The sequence below is a fragment of the Anabrus simplex genome, chromosome 3 (assembly GCF_040414725.1).
Source record: "Anabrus simplex isolate iqAnaSimp1 chromosome 3, ASM4041472v1, whole genome shotgun sequence".
NCBI lineage: Eukaryota > Metazoa > Arthropoda > Insecta > Orthoptera > Tettigoniidae > Anabrus > Anabrus simplex.
The window spans coordinates 26,634,609-26,650,880 of record NC_090267.1 but is presented as its reverse complement, the minus strand read 5'-3'; the positions used below and the strand labels follow the sequence as shown (position 1 = coordinate 26,650,880).

The 16,272-nt window shown below is 37.8% G+C and overlaps 1 protein-coding gene across 2 annotated transcripts in view; it reads right to left on the bottom strand.

Moving 5' to 3' along the window:
• The window catches only part of nst (phosphoglucomutase 3-like protein nst), a 138,035-nt gene that overhangs the window by 110,750 nt on the left and 11,013 nt on the right, over positions 1-16,272 (bottom strand). For both annotated transcript variants that reach the window (XM_067142493.2, XM_067142494.2), the window contains exons 2-4: positions 13,532-13,602; positions 6,632-6,761; positions 284-379 (exon numbers count right to left, since the gene is read on the bottom strand). In XM_067142493.2, the coding sequence (XP_066998594.2) occupies positions 284-379; positions 6,632-6,761; positions 13,532-13,602 (297 nt within the window). The remainder of the gene's footprint in view (positions 1-283; positions 380-6,631; positions 6,762-13,531; positions 13,603-16,272) is intronic.

Genomic DNA, 16,272 nt, shown 5'->3' with positions numbered 1-16,272 from the left:
CCCGAACAATCCCTTTAAAGAGACCTGAACGATGGACTGACTAAAGTGATCCTATGCGGTCATAAAAGAAGAAACATAGCTTTCACGGGGTTGTTTCAAAAACCTCTGGATAAGCTGGCAACAGTGTAACAACAGCAAAGGAGAATAGTTTAGGGGACAAGAGAAGATAATTGGAAGGTATCTTCAATATTTTATAATCTATTACAACAACTCCAGAAAAGAGAAAAAAACATTTAAAAATATTTTAGAGAAAAAAAGGGGAAACAACTATGTATCAACTAACCTTGTATCTCGGCCAACAAACACTGATGCTGGTTTGGTCATATCAATCCCTTCTGAGACAATAATCTCAGATAAAGTTTTGGCTAATTCATTGTCACTGCAATGATAAAGAAAAAAAGTGATTAAATGAAACAATTCAAAAAACATGGTAGCCTATTTAAAACGGCTCATATTAAATAAATAAACAAGACAATGGTAAAATTGTTACTGTCCGTAAACAAGAATAATGCTGTTAACTTCTGGCAAAGAGAATTATATAACATTGTATCATAGAGCAAACAGTAAAATTAAAACTTTAGAGAATGAATATGATGACACTACCTTTCACAACTGGCACATGCACATGCATGAACTGCAGTTGCGACACTATAGGTACATTACGACACTTGCAACTTTTCGTGAAACTAAACTAGTAATTTCTGCGGTTATAAAATGTTAATTATTGGAAAGGGGATGGCGGAGTGATATTGTAAACTCACGTTGATTTTATAAGCGTCTGTAGCTTAATTAATTATTAATTAATCACTGAATTATTTCGTGACTCCATAAATTGGTGCGGTTTCCGTGTTCCAAAAGATTATAAAAATCGATCGCTCACTTTTACAAAAATTTACAAGCGTCCCTGGAGTTATTTATCCTGGTGGATTTTTGACGGCTTACCGCCATGCGGCTTGATCATCCAGACAGAACCATTCTTCACAAACTTGGGACGCAGTTGCTGATAATGAATAAATTATGGAATAATTTATCACTTAAATTCTCACAAAATTTCTTCTAAATTAGTTAAATACTAGAGCACAGTATTTCTTCTTTAATTCTCTTCTCAGGATCGCAAACAACTAATTAATATTTTTACTTTTCTAATTTTCTAATTGGCCGAAAACTGTCTACAGCTCTCATGACGTGGTACAGGAAGGACTAAACCATTTTCTCAAGGGGTAACAGGTATCATCTTGTCTCATACTGGCATCTCCTTTCTTCATCTCTCTTATGGGTGGGGTCGCCATTGTCCCGACATCCACTTTCTCATGAGGAAGTTCCAACTGGAATGTCGCAAGTCGGCTGAAGAAAATTTTCCTGTAATACAATATTATACAATTTACGCTAACAATGTTTTCTATTAAACACACAGCTCATCCTTAATAAATTTATATTGTTTACAAAATTCTACTTATATCTCCTGTACTACTTACAAATATAGTCAACTAATATACAGTATGTGGAATTACTTCAAATGATACTATACAACTGGTATAAGATTAATATTTACATTGCATTTATTTATTTACTTTTTTTTTTTTTTTTACCCGTTCTGGAACCTCTTTTCAGACTTTTACGACACTGGGGTTCTTCAAAAACATATTAGATGTAAGGCTTTTCAGGTGTTTGCTCTGTTAACCAGCGTTTCGTCTTAGGTCTGACACTAGACTCATCAGAGTGCGATGTGTCAGACCCTACTCACTGACCCTGGGGTGTATGCAGGTGAACTTATCAGAAGCCCTTATAAGAAGCACAGTCTGATAACTGCGTACAGGAGATAAATCTCAACAATGGAATCATTCCCTCCATGGGAATTTAGAATTTTCCTTCACTGGGGTTCTTACCAGGGATAAGTCTTGTCTCTGTCTGTCTGTTTCAAAACCTGGGAAACATCTTCGCTCAATTTCCGTGTGGAGTTTTCACATATTACACTGATAAATTTATTAATTTATCCATTGGCTATTCTGATTATAGGTGCAATATATAGTATTATTGGAGAGTTTCTAGGTATTATTTTGTTGACAATATCAGCAGTGACTACATTAAATAACAGTGCACTTAAAGGATCCACTTGTAAGACACCATTCGTCTGTATAATTCCATCCGATTTAGATGTTCCATCATCAATCACAATTCTGTTAGAGACTGGTAATTTATTTACATTTACGAATTATCATATCAAGATATAGGGTGGCGTGCACCATCTTGGAGTAAATTACTACGGGAGTTATTTACTCCGGAAGTAACGTCGGAGAGTTGAAGTTCAATTTACTCTTTTAGTTACTACTACAGAAGTAGCGTTCGTTACTCGCGGAGTAGTGCTGTGTTCGCGTATCTTCTTTAAAGAAATCTAAATAGATAAGGTTATGTGCTATAGGAAACGGGGGAAAAACGTAAGCGAAAAAGATAAATGCTTGTTAATAGAGATAATGACGATCTATGCAAAGGATACAAGGTGTAAGAAACACAACATAAAGATGCTGGATAAGAAAAGAAATTCATGGAAAGTCGTGACGAAAAATTCAATGCTTCGAGTGACGGAAAACGCAGTGAAAAGCAAGTTAAGATTCTGTAGAAGGACTTAAAAGCGAAGACTGAAGCAAAGCAGAAAGTTGTGGACACGCGGGGAAAAATTAAAACTGATGGTGGTTTCTTCATACAGATGGCCTACATCCACAGCGAAATTTTCCCATTTTCACACCAGGCAAATGCTGGGTCTGTAGGCCCTACCTTAACGCCACGGCCGCTTCCCATTCCCTAGGCCTTTCCTGCCCTATCGTTGCCATAAGACCTATCTGTGCCGGTGCGACGTTAAGCAAATTGAAAAATAAAAATAAATACCTCTTCCGATTTCTGAAAAGTTCACCGTTGTCACCGAGAGGGGAATAAATGGGAATATGCGCGCACACAGTCAATTGCACTCACGATGTGTGGAAACCTGCCAACGTGAAGAATATCCTTTTATTTTCTGAACGATCATCATTATTTGCAGGCGTACCTTCCTCTTAGCCTCAACTAGTGCTTTAACCACGCGATGAAATATACGGCTAGCAGTTGTGCGGTAAACGTTAATTAGATCACCGGCAACTGTACTGAAATGTTCCGGTACGAAACCAAATACAGTACTGTATTTGACAAAACACTCATAGGGCACACAGCAACTGTAATTTGAGAGATACAACAAAATTAAGACAAGAATTCAGCTGTAAGTGATCTCCAAGTAGATTTAGAAGGAAAGGAAAGGATTCCTTCCTAAGACCCAAAACGTTCCTGAAACTCGCCGTGTTCACATTACACGGCTCTCGCCTTTGACCCTTCCCATCGTTTACTGCGTCGAGATCGACAATATAATCTAAGTAATCCATAAACACGTTTGAAACGTCTTTCCTCTCATATACGGCACGATATTATCATTAGTCAACAAGTCTAAACTTAGCTTACTCCATGCACGACGTGAGAGTAATTCTAACCTATATTCGTACGTTATTTACTTCTTTAGTAATATACTACAAGATGGTGCTCGTCAGCATTTTACTCTTGTAGTAATTTAGTCCATGAGTATCTGAAAGGACTAAAATACTTCGGAAGTAATTTACTCTCATATGGAAGTCGCCGAATGCTCACTTCAAGAGTACTTTACTACGGAAGTAGAACTTACTCTTGGTTGGTGCACGCCACCCATAGAGTCAGAAAATCTCTTTTTAGATTCAATCTTCTATATTTTACATTATCAGTACAGTATACACCAGTGTCTCCACGTGAACAACCATCTATGCAATTACTTTCATGAAATCTTTTTCATAGAATTAGGGGCAAAACATAGTGTCAGTGCTGTCTTGTAAACTAGCCTTAAGGATTTGATCCATTATTTAATATACAGTACTGCATAACAGCATATCAAACAATCAGTCAATCTAATTAATACCACTCAAGTACTATATACAGTACTGAGTAACTTGCCGTTTTATTTTTATTTAGATTTCTTCCCACAGCATTTGTAGGCTGCTGTACAAACAAGAGAATGCTATGACATACTAGGTTAATGAGATTAACACAACGAAAGGTTAGGGTGGGAAGAGGAGACAGACAAATATGAAAGCACAAAAGGAAAAGAGCAAGCAATCTTCACATCTTCGGATAGACTGGCTCTCAAATCATCAGTCCCGATTCTTCTACATCTTTTTCTTGATGATCTACAGTTTTCTTTTGGAGAGTGCAGAATGAAGAAAGCTGGATTAAGAAAAGAGATGAGAATAATAGGGGATAAAAGACCAGGAACATAGGGCAAACAGAGAAGAACAAAAGACACCCAACAGATCTATAGAGGTAATGGTAAGGAACAAGTAAATGACAAGTCAAGTACGAAGGTTGGGGCATAAGTCATGGCAACTACTTATTTTGCACAAATGTGGGGTCTACCATACAAATTGAAATATACAGACAGGAGTGGGGAGTGTAAGGTGATGTGGAATGTATGCATAATGCCCAGTAGGTTTACCAGGTGTACGAGGAAACTGTCAGCCATGAAATCCTTGTGCTCCATAACTTAATATGGTATATATCCAAACAAACATGAATGTCTGCAAATAATTCTAGGAATTCGGACATGATAACTTCAGAAACTTCAGCAGTAGAATCCCAAACAGCAGGCTATATTATTTTCCAGTCCTTAATTGATAGCTCAGAATGTGGCCCCAAGAGGATGCAAACATAAAAATCACATCTTGTATATTTATAGATTTCAGTACAAAAATCACACCAACTTTTCCCTCTTCATCAATTAGTTCACCCAGTAACTGCCTTCTGTATACACGTTTGATGTCCTCCAGCACACCTTGATCAACCGATTATAAAAGAGCCGTTAAGTTACGAGGGAAAAACTTCACTCTGATGTCACCACTGATGAGCAGATCCACTTCCACATGTGATGGTGAATTATTAATAAATAATATGGCCTTCGGTAAAAGACTCTCTTCCTCCAAATATCTCCACTCTCGGTACATAAACATTGGGGAACCAATTGTTGAAAATATCACTGTCCATCCATGCACTTTTTTGTGATTTGTAAACAACTGGTAACCAGGATTGATTGACATATATTTCAAAGCAAGCAGATTTTGTGATTTCCCTATAGACAGTGGAGGGAATTAGTACCACCCGGATGCACTGCTTCAAGCTATAATTATAATTTGAGCTTTACACTTTTTATAATCCCTCGCCGAGTCATCAAATTTAGAAGCCAACGTCTTAGTGGGTAGCATCCAATATTAAGTCCAGATTCACCAGCATTATAAATTTCATATGGTGTGAAGTTCTCAGAGGAAATAATTTCTTAAAATTCTTTTCTGAAATCTTCTGCAGACACTTTACCCCCCTGAAAATCTTAAACCTGTCACTGAAAGCTGTGACGTATGCCATGATGAGCTTTCCATCTTTTTAACCAGCCTTGGCTGACTGAGAAGTTAAGATCGCCATCAGGTAGCATTTTGTTTAAACTTAGTGCTTTTTACTGTAGTACTGGACTGGATACTGGAACATAATGCTCTCTGTTTTGTTTTCCACTACTTTTATTTTATTGAACCAACACACTGCAAATTGTCTTTAGTCATCATTTTGAAGAAGAAGTCTTCAATTTCTTTCTGGTTCTTCCAGGCTGACACAGTTGAAGTCCCTACACCATATTCTACAGCTATGTTTTTTTACAGTACTCCTCTTTCTAATAATAATAATAATAATATTTGTTTTATGTCCCACTAACTACTTTTTTAAGGTCTTCGGAGATGCCGAGGTGCCGGAATTTAGTCCTGCAGGAGTTCTTTTACGTGCCAGTAAATTTCCCGACGCGGGGCTGTCGTATTTGAGCACCTTCAAATACCACCGGACTGAGCCAGGATCGAATCTGCCATGTTGGGGTTAGAAGGCCAGTGTCTTAACCATCTGAGCCACTCAGCCTGGCACTCCTCTTTTTGTTTTGTTTAGTCCCTCCAACTTTTCGCCCATCGAAACAACCACCTTCTTTCACTTTGATGCCATTTCACTCATGCACACTCAAAACACAGGAACAAAAGAATACAGTGTATCTTAACTCTATAAGGAACAGATCCACACTGACCTTGGTAACAGTAGCTCGAAGCATTGGGAATGTTACTCTTTCATCCTCCATCGAAAATGCTATATGCCATTCTGCCAAAGCAGAATTTCACATGCCTTGATGATGGCCAATGTAATTTGGCGTAATGCTCGGCTTTGTTTTAATAATAAATAAGCTTTATTTTAGTAATAATCCTGATAATTATTTAAATACAATGGGCCATGAAAACCTACGTGCATTAACAACAACTGTATAGTTTCATACGTACAGTATTATTCAAAGGGCGTACATATTTTCGTGATGAAGACACAAAAATAATAGTACAGTAAATAAAAAAATAAATCTGGATAAACTGGAAATCTGGATTAATGAGAGCCAGATAAATGGGGCTCTCGTAAATTTCTTTCTTCAACGTGTAAGGAATATGTTCTTAAAGTCTGGCTGTACCTTATTATTACACCCTGTATGTAGCTAAAAAAAAACAGAGCACATACATACCTGACATTAGCAAGAGTGGTAGCCAAACCCTCCCAACTCTGTACCAACATCTCACCATGGGGATCAACTAGTTTCACTCCATTGTCATGCTCAGGATTATGTGATGCAGTAATCATCATTCCAATCGTAGCTGCAATTGAAGCATAAAAGATGGACACTAATTTTAATCATCAAAATAGTTTACGAGTTGACAAATTCATACACAACTACATATTACAATAATATGATTAAACAACATTTAATATTCCAAATATGTTGCTGTTTGAGCCATCAATCCATAGACTGGTTTGATGCAACTCTCCATGCCACCCTCTCCTGGGATAACCTTTTCATTTCTACGCAACTGCTGCATCCTACATTTGTACTAATCTGCCTGTCATATTCATACCTTGGTCTACCCCTACCGTTCTTACCGCCTACACTTCCCTCAAAAAACTGAACAAGTGCTGGGTGTCTTAAGATGTGTCCTATTATTCTGTCTCTTCTTCTGGTCAAATTTAGCCAAATCGACCTCCTCTCACCAATTCAATTCAGTATCACTTCATTCATGAGTCGAGCTATCCATCTCATCTTCAGTATTCTTCTATAACACCACGTTTCAAAAGCTTCTATTCTCTTTCTTTCTGATCTAGTTATCGTCCATGTTTCACTTCCATACAATGCCATGCTCCAAAAGAAAGACTTCAAAAACATCTTTCTAATTCCTATAACTTTCTTCGAAGTGAGCAAATTTCTTCTCTTAAGAAGGCCTTCCTTACTTGTGCTAGTGTGCATTCTATGTCCTCCTTACTTCTGCCATCGTTAGTTATTTTACTACCCAAGTAACAATATGCATCTACTTCCATTAAGGCTTCATTTCCTAATGTAATACATATTCCATACATACAAAAGTCTTTCTTTCTCTTTATTCGAATCAGAAGTACAATAGAATAATACTACGTTTAAAAGAAACAAACTATATACATAGATATATACACGTAAAAGGTCTTCAACAATATATGTCATACAAATGTCACACCGATTCAGCCCAAAATTTGGCCACTTTAAGGGCATTTGGATTGGCCAGCACCAAGTCTTCCATTGTGCAGTTTGATGGACACAGGGGGCAGCATAGCAGGTGTTTGGTTGTCTGAAGTCACAAAAGGCCGTATCGATGGGGAAGGTCCATTTTTGTAGATTCGCTCTGGTTCTACCCACTCCAGATCTAAGTCTGTTTACAAAAGTGATATGTAACACATCACATCTAAACCGTTTGGCAGAATTTCATGAGAATTAGCATAAACATTTTCTGAGGAAGTTGCCACATGACTGACCGACTCAATATTGACCTGAAAATATATTATTTGCAAAATCTCTTAAGAGCTTCACAACAAAATGCAAATCACTTTCTTCTTTTCTGAATCACATCAGAACTATTGGACTAAATGGTCTGAGGTTTGGTACGAATATATCTGAGATACTCATTTCACAGAGAGAACAAATTTTATTAGGCAATATTTAACAATTTCAAAATGATAGGTATGTATTGAACTTACATAAATTTTATTTGCAAAAAACCAGCAACAACATTTGAGATGGACAGCAGGCAATGGTATGATGGTAACCGGGGTGAAAATTCAGGTTGTGAGTTCACAAAGAGATAGGGCGAAAGTACCTCGTGCGGATAACTAAGTGCCTAGGAATGATCTTCATTGGGGTAATCACATTAACTAGGTTGTAAATAAAGGTTACGGATCTCTTCATATGATTATGAGGGTAGTATGGGGTTGCAATATGGATGTAAAGGAGAGGGCATGCAAATCTTCGGCGAGACCCCAGTTAGAGTATGGCTCCAGTTAGGGGACCCTCACAAGGATTACTTGATTCGAGAAGTGGAAACAATCCAAAGAAAAGCAGCTAGATTTGTTTTGGGTGATTTCCAACAAAAGAGTAGTGCTATGAAAATGCTGCAAACATTGGGCTGGGAAGACATGAAAGAAAGGAGTGAGCTGCTCAACTAAGCAGGATGCTCCGGGCTGTCAGTGAAAAGATGGCATGAAATGACATATCTGATAGAATCTGATGATGATCTTTCAAGAACAAAATATGTCATTCTATTTTAATTATGTTTGTTCCAGGGTTTCCGTGGTTCACAGAGGAATAAGAAGCGCCTGGAGTGAATGGGTGGACAAGGAATTAACTAGAGCATAACTTAGCACCACAAATTTTGAATTTTTATTTCTTTGCTTTTTAAATTTAAAATTGATAATCAGAAAATCCAAATAAATAACCATATGAGCTCATTAGCTCCAACAATAACAATGACTTTAAAATCCAAAAATCAGGTACAAAACTTGAGAGATATCCAAATGCTAATTTACACAGAAAAGAGCTGGACTGCTCTTGGCAGTTACAAGATTTGTAAGAGCACAATTTGCTCCTATCCTTTACACAACTCCAACTATATTGTAGTCCAGCCTCGCAGAGGCATCAGTTTCTAATTACACACTTAACAACATATCGGCTGTCCTTAATTAAAGTCACATCAGTGACTTTATGTGGGCTTATTTATTGCTCAACAGTTGTAACACACTGTTCCCAAAGGGAACTAACACCAAAAACAATTACCAAATAAACAGGAGCGTGAGTGCCCATACTAAATGGCCGTAATGTAAATAGAAAAGGATGGTTGTTATCGACCATGAACAAAACGCAAGAAGGCGAAACACTTGCACTCCTTCTAGAAATACTTAAAACCTTAAGTGGGCTTATGGCCCAATGATACAGAGGCTAAGCCTATCCTACATGGGGGTGTCTAAATGAGAAACATTAAATACCAAATAAGTGTTAAGAATTTTAGAGCTTTAGAAACTTTAGTCACCCCATGCCAAGTTGAATGGGAATCAACAGAGGGTAATCACCAGGGTTAGGATTTTTAGGTGCCCACCTTTTTTGTTAGGATGAATTAAAGCTGTTCAAAAAGATATCATAGTGTGAAATTTTGTTTCTAGTTGCTAAAAGAGGCATTTTTCACGCACCCTTATCCCTTTTTTGGAACCTTTATCCCATTTTCCCCTCAACCATGCCCATAATCCCCCTTTTCCCCCATTTTTACTTTTAAGTTTAATTCCAATTTATTCTATAAGATTTCTAATCAATATAAAATATTTCTTTCAATTAATGTCTCCTCAGCTTACTGTGTACATGCGAATAGTAAGCCTACCTCTTTCAGTAAACACCGCACGGGAGTTGAAAGCACACCTGCAACAATGAAAAATAATTGTGTGTTCAACAAAACTTCTTTCTCTCGCTTTACCGCTATAATGTAGCCCGCAATAATGCAATTGACAATGAGCGATTCTATCCCACCAGAATCAGTAGCCTGCTGTTCGTTAATGTGAGTTTGTTACTATGAGAGACGTCACCTGTTCGCATGGAGGCGGAGGCTGGTGACGCAGACACGTCAGCAACCGCACGTGCGTAGTTCTGAGAAATGAGACTGGGTTCTGCTCAAAGCTACTAGAAATCATGAGACTGCAGTTCCAGCATGAATGAGAACATTCTGGTAACTGTCACAGTGTTATAAGAGAGTGTGGACAGCAAGTGAGCGAGTGAGCGGAAGAGTGAGTTGTGTGATAGTCGCATTGAGTTAGCAAGTGAACTGGTGTTAGCACGTTGTTACATTACTAAACGAGTGTACGACTAAATTTTACTATGCCAAAGGGGTCCAGTGCCCAATTTATTGCTCTGGCTCAGGAATTCAAAAAAGATTTCATAGACACTGATGGAACTGTTATGCGATGTACTATTTGTGATTCAAGAATTTTGTTAGATGAAAAACACCAGTGAGATCACATCAAACAATACATTTCCAACTCTCAGAATTAAATTAATAAGACTCTTCAAGCAAACAAATCACAGCAACCTCTATTACAAAATGCTATTCAACAGAGTTCTTCAAAAAGCCAAAATTTGAGGGAATTAAACATTGATTTGTGTGCAGCGCTTACACAAGCAGGAATTCCACTCAATAAGGTGAACCATCCAGCCTTCAAGGGATTTCTTGAAAAAATACACAAAGATATCAATGCCCGATGAGAGTACTTTAAGAAATAAACTACCTCGAGCGTGTTTACCAAGAAACCATACAAAAAAATCAAGGAGAAAGTGTGATTGCGATGTGGGAATCATTATGGATGAAACCATAGACTCAATGGAACAATATGTTTTGAACATTTTAGCTTTTCCCTTAGCAGGGGAGAATGTTAAGCCCATATTGTTAAAAATGTATGCGTTGCAGAAAGCCAATGCCAGTACAGTAATGCAAGCAATTATGGTCTTCTGCCAAAAAAAACTCTGGCCTACTAGTAGGCCTATCGAGTTTGAAAAACTTCTTGTGGTTAAGGACTAAGCTCCATACATGGTTTCAGCTGTTAACCAATTGAAACCTTTATTTCCTACGTTGAAGCATGTGACATGTATGGTTCATGCCCTTCGTAGGGTTTGTGAATCCATAAAAAACGAATACAACATTGCAAATCAATTCATCTCTGCCCTGAAGGAGATTCTACTGAAAACTCCTAGTCGTGTTGTTGCCTACAGGGAAACCATTGGCCTGTCCGTTCCAAATTTTCCGGTCATTACTTGCTGGAGATTGTGGACGGAGTGTGCTGCTATGTTGTGTGAGAATTTTGATAAAATTACAGAGTTTGTGCTTTCTTTGGATCCAACCGACACAGGTGCAATTTCCAAGGCACAGCAACTTCCGTTACCAGAGAAAATACATAATTTGCAGACAGAGCTATATTGTGTCCATAGTTACAAGTACCTGACTGCACTTATGAAACAATTAGAAGAACGAGGTGTCGAAAAGGAAAAACAATGGGATATTTTTACTTCCGTGAGGAAGTAGTTAGATTGCCAAAGACAAACTTGAGTCTATTCTTCAGAAGAATCCAGACATTGAGCAATTCGCCATATCTGTAGAGTTGCCATTCCGAGTGAATACAAGGTTTGCCCCACTGGTTTCTGTGGATGTCGAAAGAAGCTTTAGCATCTAGAAAGACATTCTATCTCCTAACAGAAACAGACTTACTTTTAAAAATGTAGAGATGCTTAGGGTGGCGTGCATCATCTTGGAGTAAATTACTACAGAAGTAGCGTTTACTAAAGAAGTCCATACTACAGAAGTAAATTACTACGGGAGTTACTTACTCCGAAAGTAACGTCGGAGAGTTGAAGTACAATTTACTCTTTTAGTTACTACTATAGAAGTAGCATTCATTACTCGCGGAATAGTGTTGTGTTCATGTATCTTCTTTAAAGAAATCTAAATGGATAAGGTTATGTGCGATAGGAAACGGGGGAAAAACGTAAGCGTAAGTTGTGCGGTAAACGTTAATTAGATCACCGGCAACTGTACTGAAATGTTCTGGTACGAAACACTCGTAGGGCAAACAACTGTAATTTGAGAGATACAACAAAATTAAGACAAGAATTCAGCTGTAAGTGATCTCCAAGTAGATTTAGAAGGAAAGTAAAGGATTCCTTCCTAAGACCAAAAACATTCCTGAAACTCTCCGTGTGCACATTATACGGCTCTTGCCTTTCACACACTGTAGGCCTACGCACTATTACATTTCCCATCGTTTTCTGAGTCGAGATCGTCAATATAATCTAAGGAACCCATAAACACGTCTGAAACTTCTCTCCTCTCATATACGGCATGATATTATCATTAGTCAAGTCTAAACTTAGCTTACTTCATGCACGACGTGAGAGTAAATTCTAATCTATATTTGTGCGTTATTTACTTCTTTAGTAATATACTACAAGATGGTGCTCTTCAGCATTTTACTCTTGTAGTAATTTAGTCCAGGAGTATCTGAAAGGACTAAAATATTTTGGAAGTAATTTACTCTCGTATGGAAGTCGCCAAATGCTGACTTCAGGAGTTCTTTACTACGAAAGTAGAACTTACTCTTGGTTGGTGCACGCCGCCCTCAATGTCTTGAAGTATAACAGCTTCATGTTTTTTCCCTTCTTTTAATGAATAATAATTTGTTGTACTTGATTGTAATTCAATAAACTAGAATAGAGGAAAGAGAAATCGTTGAATTAGTTGAATAAACCAGCACCTTTCCCCCACCCCCTCTTTTTTTTCCCCTTTTCCTTATTTGAGCACCTTTTCCCTTCCTTTTCTTCATCTGAAATTTGCAACTCAAAATCCTAACCCTGGTAATCACTTTTTGTTCCCTTACATTACATATTTTCCAGTAGGGAATAGAACAGATTCTTCAGACTTCCAAAAATTCTACATTTAAATCACCAACTTTATAAATTTACATCAAATAAAGGGGGTTGAAACCTTCCCCTCAAGCTATCCGCATGATCTTTCGCATGTTTATGGAAATTCTGCCATACCTTGCATTGCTGGGTCTTCCAAACACTGCCCGCGGCCCATGCCTACCTTAGGACCTGCCGCACACAATTAACTAGAGCAAACAAGACATATGGCCCTAGAAATTTCTGGTGGACTTAGGCTTACTTTCAATCTTCTCTTTAACATTCATTCATATTTTCTTGTATGTTGGGTATTCAGCCCAAAGGCTGGTTTGATCCTCCCCAGCTCTGCCAACAGCCGCCATAGATAACCTAGGCGTCACTGAAGAGGCAAGCAATGGCAAACTACTTCACTCCCCACTTGCCTAGTACGCCTCATTTTGGTGCTACCATTGGTTGTGCAGTTTCCTAATAACCGCATAACATTATTGGTGGTGCTATTTGAGGATCCAACCAGCCTTTGGGCTGACGACCTAAGAGACAGACATATTTTCTAACATAAGAAATTGATTTCATTAAGGTAATGAACAAGAGCTCTCATTTTAAATAAGAATTAATAAATAAACTTTAATATCATACCTCCTTTAGCTTTTGACCTGAGAACTGCAAGTAATCCCATTCTATAAAAAACATGCTCCAAATCTTCAGCCCTGGAAACAAATAAATAGCTGACATACAACAGTATTTTTTCTCTCTCTGACAGACAAGTCTTCTGCCAACAATGGGATAGGACAGGGTTGGGACAGTGAAGGAAGCAACCATGGTCTTAAATACGTACATTTCCAGCATTTGCCTGGTGTGAACTACAGAAAACCAACTTCGGACCAGTCAACAGGGGGACGGGGTGGACTCACCATCTCCTGAATACAAGCTGACAATTACGTGAAGAACCGTACTTCTTCTTTTTATTTATTTTTTGCTATTGCCTTTACGTCGCACCGACAAAGATAGGTCTTATGGCGACGATGGGATAGGAAAGGTCTAGGAGTTGGAAGGAAGCAGTCGTGGCCTTAATTAAGGTACAGCCCCAGCATTTTCCTGGTGTGAAAATGGGAAACTACGGAAAACCATCTTCAGGGCCGCTGACAATGGGATTTGAACCCACTATCTCCCGGATGCAAGCTCACAGCCGCGTGCCCCTAACTGAACGGCCAACTCGTCCGGTAAGAAGAACAGTATTTTGTGAAGGCATTTAAGGAATATAATGGAAAAAGTAGTGCAAGAGGCAAAGAAAGAAATATGGGAAAAATTTGGAAAAACAACTGAGGAAAATTATAAGGAAAATCAAAAGCTCTCAAGAGTATGAGAAAGATGTACTCTCAAATTCATCATTAAAAAAAAAAAAAAAAAAAAAAAAAGATATTTACTAACAGAATCAAAGATCAAAGATAATTGGGAAAGTTATTTTTAATAATTTCTAGATGTCAAATATAAGCAGGATACTGTATGCAAAGAAGAGGACCAACAAGCAGTATTTCAAGAAAGTAGAAATACACATAGGAAATTACTGCAACAATCAAGGCCGAATGCAAGGCGGCTGGCAATAATGTCAGCAAGAGACAATAACTGTGGAGCATGTAACCTTTTTCTCATTCGTAAATAACACTTGCCTTTATATGCTTGAACACTGTTCAAGTCAGCTAACACTCCTGTATGTACGAAACCCAAACACCATTCATTTTGACATTTAACTGTTTGTATTACAGCAGCTTTATAGTTTAGACAAATGTTACTCGTTCATCATATGGCGTAGGGTTTCAAGAACTTACAAAAGAATACACTAGGTCACAGCACCTATTTGGAAACTACTTGAGGCACCCGTAACAACATGAGGTAATTGGTTGCTGTCAAGCAGAGCTCCGTGAGCAAAATGGCTGCCACCAAACTATCCAGCAATGACACTGTGGAGATTCTGATCAACTCTGGATCAGAAATCGAAGACAGTGATTCAGAATCAGAAAATTATAATTTAAAATGAAATGCAGTTGTATACATTTACATTGCAGATAATGAAGAAGATGAGGAAATGGAGGCAGAAGAAGCAGGGAATAATTTTAGGCCTTCAACTTCACATATCAATGGGGTCCCTAGGTCTAGGCATCTACCCACTAGAAGAGAGTTTTCTTGAACTGAAGACAATGACCAGCCCGACTTTCTAGTATTGCAAGAAGGTTGTGGTGTGAAAGTTGATGTTAATAATGACAGTTTGGTGATGGATTGCTTTTCATTATTCTTTGATGAAAACCTGAGGAAGCAAATAAAAAGATAAACCATTCGCTTTGCTGCAGCAACAATTTCAACATAGTTAAAATAGGACAATTGAAAATACCCTCATTGAAGAACAATTGTCTTCCTGTGAAATTTCACAAAATAAGAACTTTTTTCAGAAATATTTCTAATTTATTTTATTTATTTTTTAATTTTTTTGTTTTATTAATTTATTCAGGATCAGCAACAGCATAACGCCGAATTGCAAAGATCCGAGCTGTGTACAATAGATATTAATCTAAAATGAAAGATATATGAATATTTACAAAGGACACAAATATAGGCCTACACAATAAAAACTGTACAATGATATATAATACATATTTACATAAACAACAACATTAACGAAGGAAAATACATTTACAGTAAATACAGGAGCAGAACAGGAAAGAACAAGAAGGAAAAATAAGTTATATGAGAAATATCATGAAAGAAGAAAGGAAACGTTACAAAGATGCCTAGGTTCTTGTTGATAGATAAGAATCAGAAAATTATTATTGGCTTTACATCCCACTAATTACTGTTTTGGTTTTTCAGAGATGCTGAGAAGCCAGAATTTAGTCCGGCAAGAGTCATTTAACGTGCCAGTAAATCTACGTATTTGAGTACCTTCAAATACCACCGGACTGAGTCAGGATCAAACCTGCCAAGTTGGGGTCTGCAGGCCAGCCCCTCAACCGTCTGAGCTACTCAGCCCGGCAAACAATATTTCTAATGTCTTGTGCAGCTGCCCAATATATCTCATTATTGGTCTGCTCATCCTGTCCTTCATTCACGTTTCGCTAGTAAACTCATGAGCAGAGACAGATTCATGGCAAATCTGGGCATGCTACATGCGAGTGACAATAACCTCTACATTTCACGAGGTACAACACAGCATGACCCAATTTTCAGTTAGACTCAATTGTCTTTTTTGAACACTAAAAATCCAACTTCATTGTAGGCCTCTCCAGAAAGAGAACTGACTGTTGACAAGGGCTGAGTAAGTTTTAAAGTGTATATGAAAAATAAGCCTCATAAATATGGACTAAAATGATATATTTTGTCAGAGC